Source organism: Chionomys nivalis, chromosome 6, assembly GCF_950005125.1.
Source record: "Chionomys nivalis chromosome 6, mChiNiv1.1, whole genome shotgun sequence".
NCBI classification, from domain to species: domain Eukaryota; kingdom Metazoa; phylum Chordata; class Mammalia; order Rodentia; family Cricetidae; genus Chionomys; species Chionomys nivalis.
Window position 1 is genome coordinate 66839847 of NC_080091.1, and position 17215 is coordinate 66857061.

Genomic DNA, 17215 nt, shown 5'->3' on the forward strand with positions numbered 1-17215 from the left:
AAGATCTGAGAAGGAAAATAATGTTACCTGGGTAATTAGGAAGTGGAATCAAACAACTTCCAAAACTTGCAACAAATCTCAGAGACAACTAGCTACCTGGGCAATCACCCAAGGTCACGTTTGCAGCGTTGAAGCAACCAACTTTGGCTAAGGCCTAACATAACTGACATACCATTTTCAAAGGCAAGAAACTTATAAAAACTATTTTACCCTGTCTTGGCAGGATATGACAGTCCTGTTTTATCCATTGATGCACGCTCTGTATCTCTATCAGTGGTTGAGGTATGGGCATTTCTTTGCCCAAAGGCCAGTTCATCCAAGAAGAAAGGCTCCAGGTGGAGTGTCTTTGGCGCTCAACATTCTCTCGGGAATAGAGCGGTGTTGCCAGGAGCAATTGTGTCTCACTACCACAAAACTCTGAGTTAGATTAAAGGCCATTTTCTACACCTCTTTGAAGAGGTTGAAGATTATCTATCTATACTGAGTATAATCTCTATGTATCTAAAGAACCTGATTAGTCTAGTTATAAATGACAAACTTAGAATACTATTGCTCTATATAATTCTCAATATCTATCTAACTTAAAGACTAAGACAATAAACAACTGTGTAACAAATGAGGATAATGACCTCCAAATATAAACAATGTACAAATATACATTGCAATATGGTAAATATATATCAATACACAAACAATATGTAAGTTTCTTAATCAGAGGTAGAAATGTACACTGCAATATGGTAAATATATACAATATATATATATCAATACAATATATGTCAATACATAAAAATGTTTTAAACAGAGGTAGAAGCATGCACGCATACAATAGTCAATATAATTTAACTTTGTATCAATATACAAGAATCGATACCAATATATTTGTCTAAAAACAGTAACTCACAATTACAATTTATCCCTCTTTTTTTTTTTCAAATGATCCCTGAGCTTATAAAATTCCTCCCCCAACCCTCAACCGTATACTAATTATAATCAACACCTAAATGATGTCCCTAAACCCAAGGGCAAACTTTACTGGGAGAGGGGACGTCGTCCTCTAGAATTACTTCCAGCTGTCATGGGGGCGACGTTCTTTCTGGGGGATCCTGTGAAAGTAAAATGATGGTTAAATTTCAAGATCAATGTCTTTTAAAATTGCAAATAGTCTCTGAGTATTTTGTGCAGGTCTGGCCAGAATGTTGTATAAGATGTGCACTGTTTCAGCTAACCAAGTTGGAACTGTCTTGTGCAGCTGGTACCCAAAACAGGTCTTATAGTAGCACTATCAGTATCATGACGTCATATCAACCAGGTGGAGTTGTTGTTGTGAGGCCCCATCTTCTTCCTGGAAACTTCAAATGTCACTGCAGGAAAAACTCATTGTTCATTGTGAAAAACTTAAACATTAATCATATAGACATATATAGACATATATATATATTCAATGAAAGGCATGATAGATATATTCAATGAAAAGTATGATAGATATGAAGAAAAGCAAAAATGTTTTCTAAACTCATATTTCTTTCTGTCCCATATCATGGCTCTTGACATGAGACAGAAACTCCAGAAACTCTGGGTTTTTCTCTTACCAACAGGCTTGGAATTGGAGAGGGACTGAGTCAGAGACCCACTTCAAAACCAGCTCTATAAATTTAGAAATATGGTCTAATATATTTTACTTACACGACCTATTCAGTTTTCTTGATAGTTCCTATTGGGCAGGTATTTTTCCATCTTTCAGTATCCAAACATCCAGGGTCCCTTGAATTTTTCAAAGATGAGTGTTTTCCTGTGGAGATAAGAACAGAACCCTGCCCCCATTCTATATGTTTTTCTTACCACCTGTATGAATATCATTATTGTGGATGAGTTGTCATTTCTCCTTTCCAAGAGGTTTCTCCTCTTCAAATCGAACCTTTATTAATTTTGATGGTATCCACAATTTTTCTGTGGAAACAAGAGCAAAACCCCTTCCCCAACGTAGCACATCTCCTGGCTTCCATTGAGAGGTCAGCACATCTTTGAAATAAATCGGTTGATTTAGTTCAGCAGACTTTTCCATTATCCAATGTCTTTCTGCTGCTGTTCCTTTCTCATTAGCGTTAAGAAAATTCAAGGTTAATAAAGCATTATGTAATCTATTTCTGGGGGTATTTTCAGTCCCTTTCTGTTTGTTCAGCATGTCCTTTATAGTACGATTTGATCTTTCTATAACTGCCTGACCTGTAGGATTATTTGGTATACCTGTAATATGTTTTATATTATAATAATCAAAAAAGCGTTTCATTTTCTTAGATACATATGCTGGACCATTATCTGTCTTTATTTGTGCAGGTATACCCATGATGGCCATAACTTCCAATAAATGTGTGATTACTGAATCAGCCTTTTCTGAGCTCAGGGCAGAAAAGCTCAGGGCATTGAAAACCTGAATACGTGTCTATGGTGTGGTGTACATATTTTAATTTACCAAATTCCATAAAGTTGAACACATCCATCTGCCAGATTTCATTTCTTTTAGTACCCTTTGGGTTACTCCCTGCAGGCAACGGTGTTTGATTATAGAAAGAAAAAGTAGGACATCTCTTTATAATGTCAGCTTGTTGCCATGTAATGGAAAATTCTTTCTTTAGGCCTTTACTATTGACATGATGCTTCTTATGGAATTCTGAGGCCTGCAACACGCTTCCAATCAATAATTGATCAATCTCAGTGTTGCCTTGTGCTAGAGGACCAGGCAAACCTGTATGGGACCGGATGTGTGTTATGTACATCGGACAAAGCCTGTTCCTGATTATGTCTTGTACCTGGATAAACAATGAAGTCAACTCTGTGTCATCTGGTATAAATTCAGCAGTTTCAATATGCAAGATAACTCTTTCTGCATATTGTGAATCTGTAACTATATTAAGAGGTTCTTTAAAATCCCTTAGCACCATAAGAATGGCATATAATTCTGCCTTCTGGACAGAATTATAAGGGCTTTGTTTCACCTTATTCAATTCATCTGACTTGTAACCTTCTTTCCCTGATTTATTTGCATCAGTATAGAATGTATGGGCTCCAGTTATTGGAGCATCACATACAATTCTAGGAAGAATCCAAGAAGTTCTCTTTATGAGGTTAAGTCTACCACTTTTGGGATAGTTGCTATTAATTTCCCCAAAAAAATTAGCACAAGCTCTTTGCCATGGTTCATTGTCTTCCCATAACCTTTTTATTTCTTCAGTAGTAAAAGGCACTATAATTTCTGCTGGGTCTATACCTGCTAGTTGACGAAGTCTCAGCTTCCCTTTTATAATTAATTCAGAGACTTTTTCCACATAAGTTTTTAATTTTTTACTTGGTTTATTAGGTATAAATATCCACTCTAAAATAATATCTTCCCTCTGCATTAGAATCCCTGTAGGAGAAATTCTGGAAGGCAATATGACTAGGATGCAGAGGGACAGTCTGTACTACATATGAGACCCTGACTTAAGAACAACAAGAAAACCCTGGGCAGTGGTGGCGCACACCTTTAATCCCAGCACTTGGGAGGCAAAGGCAGGTGGATCTCTGTGAGTTCAAGGCCAGCCTGGTTTATGAGGTGAGTTCCAGAACAGCCAAAACTGTGACATAGAAAAACCCGTCTCGAAAAACAACAACAAAAAAAATCAAGAAAAGAAAGAAAAATGAGCCTTGAAGAAAATACAACCTTCAAAGGCATGTCCCTAATGACCTACTTCCTAGATTTAGGACCCCCCATCCTAATGGCCCATACAGCTGTGAACTCAGCAGTAGGTAACTCCATTGATGAAGTGAGCACCTTCGTAAACTACTTAGGATAGCACCATCAGAATTTTCCTCAAGGTCTTCAAGCGTGAGCCTTTAGGGACATTTTATCTCCAAATAATACATGTTAGGTTTTTGCTTGTTTGTTTGTTTGTTTTTGTTTTGTCCACTTGGCACAAACTGGGGTCACATTTGGGAAGAAAGAACATCAAATAAGAAAATGTCTCAATTAGACTGCAAGCAGGCTTGTGGGACATTTTCTTGATTACTATTGATGTGGGAGGGTCCAGCCCATAGCGGGTGATGCCACCTCTGGGCAGGTGGTCCTCAGTGCAATAAGAAAGCACACGGAACAAGATGCGGAGAGAAAGGTTGAAAGCAGCAATCTTCCACAGTCTCTGCCTCAATTCCTGCCTCCAGACTCCTGCTTTAAGTTCCTGCTTGATTCCCCTTCATGACAGACTGCCACCATAAGCCCAGAGAAACCTTTCCTTCCATAAGCTGCATTTGGTTATGCTGTTCATCATAGTCACAGACCCCGAACTAGGACACCATAAGAGAAGTAGCTCCAGTTAGGAACGTAAAACCACAATGCTCATCTGAGTCCAAGTTGGCAGTTCATTAAGTTGAAAATCCAAACTTCAAGTTCCCACATCCTCTTCATTGACTAATATTAACTTCGTACTAAAAGAAGCTCTAAGGTTGGCCCAAAAGAGTCCATGCTTGCTCTTCTCCGCAGGCCATTCCAAGTAAGTCCGCTGTGTCATAAGAGCCCGAAGCTTGTGGTACCTACTGGGAATGTTATCCTGTGGAATGGGCTCCAGCAAGATCAGGATTAGGTTATCAGAGCCTTCGTGGAAGAGATTGTGATGGGCAAAGTAGAGCTCATAATGGCACCACTCACTCTGAATGAAGTGGGGAGACAACACGAAGATGGACTTGTAGCTCTTCTCGATGGAGTGGATGATGTTCTCCACGATGCTCTTGCCAGGGATAAAGTTTCTCTCATGGAGGCAAACCCGTATGCCATCTTTCTCTAGGTTTGGTAGTAATTCCTTCTTCACCCAGGTAGAATCATGTTCACTGTATGAGACAAAAGCATGGAATTGGAGTTTCCTCTGGAGTTCCTCTTCGGGGATGTTCCTGGCCCTGTGCCGGGTCTGTGTCCACTGACACATCATCCTTAGGTACCAGGGCAGATCAAAGTAGAGGCAGAGGAAGGCCACGATGGCGGCCAACACCAGCAAAGTGGCCCCGACGGTGACAATCAGCAGAACAGTATCACAGGACAATGGAGGCATGTGGAAGTCCTGCAGTGGGGTCCCCTTAGCGCCTTCTGGGGAGTCACACCTGTAAGAATCGGGCCAGCCCTCTGCCACTTCTCCTGATACGTGGCCTATGTTTTGGATAAACTCTCTCAGCTCACATGTACATCGGAATGGGTTGTTCCCTGCTGCTAAGGACCTGATCTTCTGACAGCTCTGGAAGAAACCCACTGAGGGGTGGGAAACTGTATTATGCTCGATGACCAGCACAGAAAGGCTGCTGAAGGCCCCGCATCCGGGAAGGTCCGTTAAAAAATTGGATGCAACATTGAGTTCCTGCAAAGCTTGCAGGTAGGTGATGTCTTTAGGGATGCTCATTATTCTGTTGTTGTGAAGGTCGAGGACCTTGACCTTGGGGGGCAAGCATCTGAAGACAGAGTCAGTAAGCACATTTGAAGAAAGATTTAACACCAATATGCTCTCAGCCCAAGTGCATGTTTCCTCATATGCATGAGAGTCCAAGGAATTCATACTAACATCCAAAGTTTCCAGAGAGACCATGTTCTTAGTCATGAGACCGACCTTGAAAAGGTTCTTCAAGCTATTCTTTTGTAAGATAAGTGTCTCCAGACTCCTTAAGGTGGAACAGTTTTGGAATACACTGTCTGTGAAAACATTCTGGGTAAAGTTCAGAAACGTAAATTTGCTTTGGATCTGAGGGCAGATCATATGGATGAAAGGTGTGTGTGAGAGGGTCAGCATCCTGATGTTCATATTAGCAAATATAGAGTACAATGCTTCCTTTCCAAAGATAAACACCTGGTTCGTAACATGCTCTATTGTCAGTGCCTTCAGTGCTGTCTTCGAGTAAACAAAAATTTCATAATTGATGCTTTCAATTATCGTTAAGTTGTAAATATTGAGATACTCCACCGGTCGGGGCCAAAGAAATTGGAGAAGTTCAACAAAGCACTTCCAGGTAGTTTCCACGTGGTGGAGAGTCAAATTGAATAAGGTTGGACCTCTGGTGAGTTCTGATAAAAATGTAATTAACCTTTGGCAGTTTCCATTATTCAATTTAATATTACTCAATTGTAAACATTCCAAAGCATTCGCAGATATGTTCACTTGCACAGAGAACAAGCTACTTGGATGAAAGACCAAATGAAGAGCGTTGGTATTCAGAACCTCAAGACTTTCGTTCTCACCATCTTTGACCTGATAACCCACTAAGTCCAGAAGAATGTAGTTCAGGTGCAAGTGAGCAATTGGGAGCAGATCCAATTGTCGGAACTTCGTAGCACTTAATCCCAAGAAACTCAGGTGCATCAAGTTGCCAAATTCCTTGTACACGGGCAGCAGGTCGAAGTCATTGAATGAGAGGTCTAAATGCTTCAAGCTCACCGCAGGGCAGCCAGAGATGTTTCGCAACTGATTGTGAGAGACATCCAGATATTCTAAATCCGGGCTGAACTTGAACACACCAAAATCAAGTGTCTGGATTCTGTTATGGGAGAGCCTCAGAACCCTCAGCTCCGGCAGAAAGCGGACATCAGACATCTGCAGCTCGGGGATAGAGTTTTGAGACAGATTTAAGGATTTTGTTCCTGGCGGCAGGTCTTTGGGGACACGAGTTAGGTTCCTGTTTGAATAGTCTACTGCAGACTCAAGTTCATCAGAGAACTGGATCATGATTCCGACTATGAAGGCCAGGATGCAAACAAAATGAAAACTTCCCGCAACAGGTTCTCTATCTCGGGTCATGATGCAATGGTTAGCTCAAAGGGACTGCACCATTTGTTTCATGGCATTTTTCTTGAGTTCAAGTCCTAGAAATAAGAGAGACTTTAAGGTGAATAAAGATTAGATAATGGCTTTTAAGCTTCCACTTCTCAGAAACTCGGATATTTCCTCTCTAGCAGTCATCACTAGCCCATGTTTTTATGTGAAATTTTCTCAGTCTGTAACTACCGGGGACAATATGAACTTTTAATCAAAGTACCACGATTAAGTGTTTTTACTAGTCTGGGGGGGATAAAGGATTCGGGGGAGGGGCATCACCTTTCTTCCTTACTCAGAACTTTCTCAGGACTGGAGCAACCTCCTGGGCAGTGGTTGTCAAAAAAACACAAAAGTTGAGGACACATATACTAGCTGCAGTCACCTGAGCCAGAGGTAACAAAGAACAGACACACCAAAAGGCCAGAGAAGTAAGAGAAAGGGAGAACGGATATGTAGACACCAGGAAAGTGGGACGAGGAGAGACAGGAAGAGGGGACAGAGGCAAGGAAGGGAAGGCAAAGAGGTGTAGAGGCATCAACACAGATACACATGCAAGAATCCATGCCACTCAGGCTCTGAATTGCATAGAAAAATATCTGAGCCACAGGGGGCAGAAGCCAGCCAGAGACTGTGTACTGGCCTTTGAAGTCAAAGACGCCTCCACCGACAACTTAATTCTCACAGTGGCATCCTGCTTCCTCTCCACACCCCTCCCATTACAATCACATTGACAACTCAAAGTCGGCAGACACATTTCAGGGAAACAGGAGCCTTCGGGTCCTGGCAGAGGTTCATTTCATTGGTTCTTTTGATGCCAGAGATTTATTTTTAGTCCTTGGATCTCAGCTCTTTGACATGTGTTTCATAAAAAGGAGCATGCATTTCTCCGACAACTATTAGCCTAGAAGCTATAGCGTGAAGGGAATGAGATTCAGCAGGTGACAATCAGAAGCTTGGAAGTTCCTACAGTTTACACAAAATGGGAGAAGAGAGAGAACTGTCAAAACACACCGGAGGAACCAGCCACAGTAATGCAGGGTAATCTGCCCTAGGGAAGCCCAGGCAAGGGGATTAAGAGTTTCAGGCCAGTCTTGGCTATATAGGGAGAGCATGTTTCAGGAAGGAAAGATAAAGCCCATAAAAGAATCTAGAAGGTGTGTGAGGCTAAAGTATGTCAGCAATAGCTATTTTTTCCAGAGTCCAGAAGTTCTCATGTGCATCTCATAAAATCGCAGACATTGATGTTCATATCAATAACATTGAATGACAAGAAAAGTCTATCTGAGTGAGACATGGAGGCAGGCGCCCAAGCCCGCAGACCTCGTGTTTCAGGGAGGACAAATGACTGAGACTCCCTGGATGGCTCCACCCTCTCTGGGGTTCTATTCTATAGGTAAAATTATTTGTGAGCTTGGGGCACAAAAGCAGACATTTCTTAAATAGAGCCTTGTATCGCACAATAACTGGGAGAGGCTTCATCTAGCAGCTGATGGGAGCAGATGGAGAAACATCAGGCAGAGCTCAAGGAACCCTGCAGAGGAGGGGGAGGAAGGATTGTAAGAGCCAGAGGTGTCAAAGACACCAGGAGAACGTGGTCCACAGAATCAACCAAGCAAGGATCATAGGGGCTCGCAGAGACTGAAGCAACAATCAGGGAGCCCGCATGGCTCTGAGCTAGATCCTCTGCATATATATTATGGTTATGTAGTTTGGTGCTCTTGTGGGACTCCTAACAGTGGCAGTGGAGGCTGTCTCTGACTCTTTTGTCTATTTTTGGGACCTCTTTCCTTCTACTGGGTTGCCTGGTCCAGCCTTGATAAGAGGATATGTGTCCAGTCTTACTGTAACGTGTTACGCCATTTGGTTGATATCTCAGAGAGGTCTGCTCTTTTCTAACGGGAAATGGAGGAGGAGTGGTTCTGGGGGTGAGGGATTGGGAGGAGTAGAGGGAGGGGAAACTGAGGTTAGGATGTAATATATGCTGTGGGGGAGGACAGTCAGTTTTCTTTCAGGGTGGAGCCCTTGGTAGGTCTGACCCACTCCAGTGGAAGCTCACGTGCCCAAGAGTATATGGATAGCACAAGTAGGTCTTGATGTGTTTAGGGGGAAAAAAGAGACCTCTAAGGTAGGTAGATAGGGAAGAGGGGTGGATCAGGCAGGAATTATGGGGGTGTGGGGGTGCTGCATACAATCAAAATACATTGTACGACATTCTCAAAGAACTAATAAATTAGAAAAATTTAAAATCCACTTGAAATATACCCAAAATAAAATGTTATATGTAAATAATCATGCTTGTATTATTGATAGCATTAATACATACATAAAGAGGGCTGGCATTTTCAACACGATGGTAGAGAATTGATATTCATAGATGAAGTCCCATCCTACAAATTCTTCTGACAGCGTGTGTGTCTTGTTCAGGGGATCTGTCATTCAGCCGCATGTGACCACGAGGACACATGTGAGTCCTGGAAGTTGCTCAAAACCTCAAGCCGTTCTTAGGGTATGCATTCTGAGAAGCAGCCCCGAACTTCAGTGTATACGTGGTTGAGGGGGTGGGACAACCGGAAGATCTCCCTGGAAAATTCAAGAGTCTCTGTCTTTCTAAAGGAAGTAGGAATGGACAGGAGTAAGATTTATACATCAAACAAAAAGTGAAAGAAAGAAGGAACAGTCAACACAAGCCCTATTTCAAAAACCACAAAGGTGGCGGGTGGAGGGAGTCGCTGTAAAAATTAAAGCTACGAGAAGGGGAAGGGTAGTTAGTAACAGTAAGCAAGGGCAAGCATGAGAAGAATTTTGTCATCAAGTCAACACAAACACAAGAGAAACCTGGCTTTGTCAAGCTCTGGGTGGAGGAAGAGTGCTGGACTCGAGGTCACGGAGTTTAGGAATCCGGTCTCAGGGACTTCCACCACTTAAATCATGTTTGTTCAGTGGGCACGGGGCACGGTAGAAACTAGCGCTGGGGATATGAAATCACATAGGAGCGACTGAATTAGCCTTTCCTCCACAACGCTCACGAATCAGTGAGAGGTACCGACCAACTAAAGTTTATAGTACTACGTGACTGGGAAATGAAACAACACCAATACAGACGGTGTGCTGTCGCGGCTACAAATGATTAAACTCCGTGAATGGAGAAAACAGCCCAAACCGGGGGGATAAAGCCACACGAGTCTGCTCACTTCCTTGGCTACTGTTGAAATGCCAGCTGTTTTCTGTCTAGCGTTAAGTCACACATTTGTCTTAGGTGGTTCAAACGATAGCCACACTTCAAAACACCAAACACAAAATCGTTTTTGCAAAAACTTCAAAGAAAGGTTACCTATTGCCTACAATGCTGTTACCATTTTCTTTCTCATTTAAAGCGTCAACACAATAATTTGAAAAATCCAATTTGAAAAATCCAGAAAAGCCTTCTTACTCACCAAGACTTCCTTCTCAGAAAAGAAAGTAACCTCTGAAGTGCTCTGAAAAAATATGAGCTTGACCAAGCCCAGTCCTTAGCCCGGGAACAGCGGTACGTGAGTGGTTTGGCGCCATCTCTTGACCCTCGGTGGAATTACCCCACGTATAAAATCATTCCAGTCTAAAACAGCTTATAAATCCTTGGAGCAAATTATGAACGTTTTGTAATTACTAGAAATATTTATCTAAGGCACGTTTTACGTTTTCAGGCTAAATTTCAAATTGCTGCCGGGACAGAAAGTTATGAGACTCGATTCCCTGCTATAACAATCCTTCACATTTCCCCCCAGAAATGCCTGTCATTCAAGCACGGTTTGAACATCTTGTGACTGACAGAGATACTTTAAAAATAAAATAAGCTTAAGCTCGTCACTTGCCTTTTAGGAAAGTCAATTTTCAAGAGAAGTTTTGTGACTGATACACATTTAGCCTGACTTCACAGTCTGACAAACATTGGATACTATTGGGTGTTCTAATTTTTTTTTTGTTTTGTTTTGTCTTTGTTTTTTGAGACAGGGTTTCTCTGTAGCTTTGGGGCCTGTGCTGGAACTAGCTCTTGTAGACCAGGCTGGTCTCGAACTGACAGAGATCCGCCTGCCTCTGCCTCCCGAATGCTAGGATTAAGGGCGTGCGCCACCACCGCCCAGCTGCATGTTCTAATTTTTCATCCTGGAAGAGCAAACAATGCTGGAATCCTTCTAGATCAGACTAGAAATTAGTTTTCTAAAGACTTTTTAGAATTTGAGGATGCTTCCAGTCCAGGCTGGAAGGCAAAGAGAATGAAGGCCAGCCCCTTCAGCCAGGTGTTTCCGTAAAGAGCCTTCTCACTTGATTAGATTGTGCAAAGAACTGAATACAGGAGCTAAATAAGCGTCCCGTAATTGATCTAACTGCCAAAGCAAGTTAAGACTGTACGTAGGACAATGCTGAGCATAGGAAGAAATTACTTCTACTTTCAGGAGAAAGGGAAGAGAAAGCTCTTACTGTTCATCCTTACTCACCAAACATAAGAGGAAGTCTGCTTGGAACCAGGGAGGCTCAGCAAGGAGTGAGGGAGGCAAGGCTGGCAGCTTGTGATCACGGGTGTGAGGGGGGTCACCAGGAGAGGGGACCAGGTCACCAGGAGAGGAGCCAGAGACGGGGAGGGATTGCAGGCAACACTGAGCCTGCTTCTTAAGAGAACATATGATACATACGTATACACACAAACGTGTGGGCACACGCACGCACACACGCAGGCACACACGTACACATCACTGAAAACTGGTCACATGACTCATGTCTCAACTGTATTGCATAATAATGTTGACATTTGGGGAGGTAGACACTTTTCTTGCTGGGGTTGCTGCAATCCTCAGAAGCGCCTTCAAGGGGAAGACCAAACCACTCAAATTCGTGTAACATGGATGAGCCCACATATGACAGCGAAATGAGCAGAGGCAAGAACAGTGAGCTGAGTTCCTCGCGTGGCTACTTGTGAGCTCTGAGGCTTTGGCCAAGTTGTGTGACCTTGCTGAGACTGCAGAATGGTCAGAGTTGTGACTTTCAGGGATTAATAATGAACATCAGGTGGCTGGAGGGACCACCCGAAAGAGAAGGCAGGAGAGTAAGGGGGTTTGAATCCTGTGACAGCCGTGTTTTTAAGTGGGGAAGGAGGGAGATGAGAGGACACTGTGGCCAAATGAAGCAAAGCAAGTTGCAGCACCACGGCCTGGCACACGTGGACGGGGTTTGTCTTCCTGCCAGCTTTACTCGGAGCTCTTCACAAGGACCCATCAAGTTCTCGCCAACCCTCACAAAGGTGCTGGGGGAGAGGCGCTTTCAACGGTTCCGGAGCAGCTAGGAAATGGATGGCCAGAGGTGGGTGGCCCCAAGACTGTGGGCCAAGGCCCAAGACTCACATGAAGAGGCACAGGCAGACACCCATTGGACTCGGACACAGAGCTGATGAATGCCTGCAGCCAGGGGCTTGAGGGAGCACCACCCTGCGTTCATTTCCAATTCTCTGACTTCTGGAACCTTAAGCAGAATAAATGCTGTTGTTTTAAGCCACTTATTATGTCAGCCACGGGAGATTAATACCAGGATTGCACACATATCCTGGAACAGGCATAATTCTTTCTCAGAGGTTACTTCAGAATTCTTGTCTTCCAGCAGCAGAGCTAAGAACCATTACCATCATATGACCCTCTCACCTTAAAAAAATACATACACATATGTCATTTTTTTGAGTTAATATCTCACAGGTGGGCCTCAAATTTGCAATTCTCTTGCCTCAGCTCCCCAGTGTTGACATTGTAAGCATGTGCCAACTTTATGTTATTTTATTTTTAAAAATGCCACAGCGGGATAAATAAGATAACATGGCCCGAGGCCAGCTAATATCCTGTCCCAGTTCAAACAGAAGCAAAACATTAAGTACTGATATTAAAGCTAACATTTGCTATTTGATTTTGTGGGGGAGATAAGCCACGGCTGTGTTAAAAAAAATGTATTTGTAGTACATACAACCATATGATAGTATCCAAAATATATGAAGTTTCCAACAAATCAATATAAATGTGACTGAGAAACCCAAAGGGGAGGGCAAGGTAAGCCAAGGATATAAACAGAGGGATAGCAGAGGAAGTCGAAACGGCTCTAACATGGGGATGTACACAACCAGGCATCCTCACTACCCTTGGGAAAACACGGATTCAGATACCATTCATTGCATATCACTGCCCACTCCTGAGACAGACACAAATCCAGACCCTTGGTGATGCCAAGCCTGAGTGAGAATGATAGGAAACAGGAGCTTGCCAACATGTCCAGGGCCCTGATTTGTTTATAAATGGTCAGAGGAGCCAGGCTTTGATGCCACGTTTGAAGCCCTTCTGATTCTATCGATGCCGTAGGAGGATATAGGAGCTGAGACCTGTACACTACTAGCCTGGGGTCTGGTTTCCTAACAGAGCGCTCCCAGGGGACTGGAGGTGTTTGTCCTTGACTTTCTTCCTCATTTCCCCGTCTCTGTCTTTCCCTCCAACATCCTGAAGCCAATCCTTGAAATCAGTTTGCCTGATGTTTCAGATTTGGTGTTTTGTTTGCTAAGTTGAGCCCCACCAGCCCTTCGCTAATTCCAGGGTCTTCCGCAGTTACGCAGAAAACCCCTGATTATATCCCAGATAATTTTAATACCAGTGGCTGCGCTCCAGCTCCAGCCACTATCTGACTTTGTCAGCGTTCTGATTTCCATTTCCACCTCAAGTCCTTCCCTCTGATGCCAGCAATTCCCCAGGCTCGCTGTGTCCGTCTGCATTCCCACTGGGCTACCTTATGCCCTCTCCCCAGTCCACGTTAAGTCGCTCTTTTCTCTGGACCATGGAGCCCAAGCTGCTTAAGGGAGTTGGGAGTAAATACCTGCACCACCCAGAGCTGGTCTCATGTAAAATGTATACTGTCTCCCAACCTGAAGGGGTGCGATTGTAACAGCTTCTGCACCCTGACCCAACTGTCTCCCCTTTCTCACGCTCCACGCTCGCCCTCCTCTAACTGTCCGACCTTCCTCCCCTTCATTCTTCATTCTTGGCTGATGAGGCTTCATATTGCACAAGGAAACCAGACCTGTCCATAGGGCAGGGTCCTGCCATCTGCGAAGCTCTGCCAGCCGGGCTGCTCCCTCAGCAGAGGACTCGCTCTTGCCTTGTCTCCTCAGGAAGTCGCTCTCACCGGTGTCCTCTCTCTGCCTTAGTGCCAGCATTGTGTACTCAGCGTGGCGCTTTCTCTAGAAAGCAAAACCCTTACATTAAACGCACAGCCTCCTCATCCTTGTTCCTCCTCACACTTGTTCCTCCTCACACCGGAATACGGCTGATATTTTTCTCATCACTCTCACCGTTATTCCCCTTCTGTTCCCTTAAAAAGACACCGTTCGGGTTTCCTACCCTGCTGCTCAAGAGAGAGAATGCTTTTCAAGGTCGTAAACGGACTATCATAATGTCCAACGCAGTGGTCGGGTTTCCTTTTCCATCTCATTTAGATCAAGCAGCATTTTACATGGCCGAAACATCTGGGCGTTCTGGACACCCAGCTTCCCTCCCCTTTCCTTGAATTAAATACCTGTGAACTCACTGGCATGCTCCCCACTCTGTGGTCCTTTCCGTTTTGAACTTCTCTTCTTTCTCCCATCCTGTCTCTTGGCATCAATGCCAGTGACTCCCCAGTAACCCATCTCCAACCCAGATTTCCCTGAACTGCAGACCCTTCTATCCAATTGCCTGCTAAACACTTACCAAGCCATTCTTGTAGAGAACCAAACAGTTACATCCTCACTACCTTAATCTCCCAAACTACCCTTCACACCCTTTCTCATCTCTCTTTGATCTTTCCCAAGATCCTGGGAGTAATTGGTGACTCCTTTCTCTAGTTGAAGCTATCAAAATTTACATCCAATCCAAGAACTAATTTTTCTGTGCTTTCTTCAATATAGATTAATAAAAAAAAAGTCCTTTCATGCTCCAAATCACATTCTTCTGATGATGAGATTGCTAAGGTCAAGGCCATCATCGCCATCACTGGATCACAGGGATAAGTGAAGTAGTTCCTTATTGGCCTCTGCATTTGTCTCTGCCCATTCAGTCCCATCCACCCAACCCCCCCCCCCAGACTCAGACCCCATAATCACAGCAGCCTTCTATTAAAAAACTGCAAGTCTTCCTTTCTGCTCAGAAGTGTAGACGGACCCCAATCCTTCTCACCCACCACACTCTACGCCTCACAGGTTCTACGAAACCTTTATTCCTCCTGGTATGCTATCAAGGGAGGGCCTCCAGAGTAAAGCCAGCATTACTTGCTACATAATACATGTTTTTGAAAAGTTATGTTGCAAGGGTGGAGGGATGACTCAGGGGTGAAAGTGCCTGCCACACAGAAGTGTGAGGCCTGGAGTTCAGATCCCCAGAACCCCAGTAAACACAGGGTGGGCCTGGAAGCCCATTGTAATTCTAGCCTTGACAGGCAGAGCTGGGATGATCAGAGCAAGCTGGCTGTTGACTAGCCAGCTCAGTGAGCGCTGGGATTGAACAATAGGTTCTGCCTCCTTGAATAAGGTAAAGAGCAATTGAGGATGATTCCCAGCCTCAACCTTGAACCTCCACATGCATGTGCACACACACATGTACCCACACACGAAGATATGTACATGCACGCACACACACACACACACGCAAAAAGAAAAAAAGAAAGAAAAACATTGTCTAGGGCTAGAAAGATAGCTCAGCAGTTAAGAGCTCTGTTCACAACCATCTGTAGTAAGATCTGGCACCCTCTTCTGGCCTGCAGGCATATGTGCAGACAGAACCCTGTATACACATAATAAATTTAAAAATCTTTTTAAAAAAATAGCAAGGCAGATGTGATAGTGCACACCTTTACAAAAAAAAAAAAGGAAAAGGAAAAGCGTTGACTAAATTATTCAGCCATGTTGGATCACAGCAGAGGGCAACTGGGACATGCCCTGTAAAGGCCATCTGACTATTGCAGACTTCTCTGTATAGGAGTGACCTAGGAAACATACTAAATATCCACGAAGTAGGAAACCGATACATTGTGACACAGAATGGGTGTCTAAAGGACAACAAAATGACTGTCCTAGAGTTACATGGATGAACATGATTATTCTCAAGCAAAACTTACTGTTAGAACTGGGAATGCTCTAAGGTAGTAGCGTGGTTGTCAGGCATGCAGGATGCCTTGGCTGTGATCCCCAGCACTATCTAAACTGGGTACAGAGGAGAATTCCTGTCATCTAGCACTGAGGAGGTAGGGTCAGAGGAATCAGGGGCCTCTTATTTATTTTTTTTTTTTTTTTATTTTTGCAGGGAGTGGGAGGAACGCAGTTTCGAGGCAGGGTTTGTGTAACAGCCCTAGCAGTCCTGGAACTCGCTGTGTAGACCAGGCTGGCCTCGACCTCATGGAGCTCCACCTGTCTCTGACTCCTGAGTGCTGAGATTAAAGGGGGGTGCCACCATGATTGGCTGAGAATCAGCAGTTTAAGGACATCTTTGTCTACATACCAACTTTGAGGCTAGCCTGAGATACTTGAGACCCTATCTCAAATAAACAAATAATTTAATGTTGAATTAACAACTATCAATAGTTATCTGTAAAATTCTAGTTGATTTACATATAATTTAAATAACTTATAGCATTTAAATAAATTTTTATGCATTTATCAATAAGGGTATCGGCAGTAAACACTCAAAAATATGGGTGAAGAGATTCACAACTACCTCAGAACAACAGTGACCTCCAAAGAATGTGGAGAAAGAAAGGAAAGCTCTTTCAAACAGATCCCTAACACTTTTTCTTTCAAAATAAAACTTATAAAATAAATAAGTCAAAAACTTAAGACTTGATACATCTGAGCTTCGTCGCGGCGTTTTCTCATTTTTTTTGCCCACAAATAAGTATTTATTCTATTATCTTTGACTTCTCTATATGTTTCAAACAGCCCAACATGTTTTAAATTAATTTTAAAAAATTAAGTTTCAAAAAAGTGAAACATCTGGAAAAGACCCAATTGGCTTGGAAGCAGCTGCTTTTGGATACAGGACATCATCTACAGTGGGGCGTGGCATGAGGAACCGCCTCGTTGCTTGGATTGTTCAGCCGATAAGTCTTTGCTGCACAGGTGTGGATTTTCGGTTAAAGGAGAAAAAGGAAGTCCTCCCTGGCTGACTGGGTTGCTGCCCTCAGCTGAGTGGCAGGGACAGCAGAGGCAATGGCTGTCTCTCAGCAGGCACAGAAGTCACAGCACAGATGCTGAAGTCAGTGGTTCATTGAAACCTATCTGACCCACCCAGAACACAATTTAGTAAGGGTCACAGTTTCAGAACTAGAAGAAACAGGGGAGAGAAATGCTCTGTGTTCTGTTT

At 43.5% G+C, this 17215-nt stretch overlaps 1 protein-coding gene across 1 annotated transcript; it reads right to left on the reverse strand.

Annotated features, from left to right (window-relative positions):
• Positions 1-3927: 3927 nt before the first annotated feature.
• Tlr6 (toll like receptor 6) lies at positions 3928-6850 on the reverse strand. Its single transcript, XM_057772597.1, has one exon. The coding sequence runs from the start codon at positions 6804-6806 to the stop codon at positions 4419-4421; it is 2388 nt and encodes a 795-aa protein (XP_057628580.1). The 5' UTR covers positions 6807-6850; the 3' UTR covers positions 3928-4418.
• Between the last annotated feature and the right edge of the window lie 10365 nt (positions 6851-17215).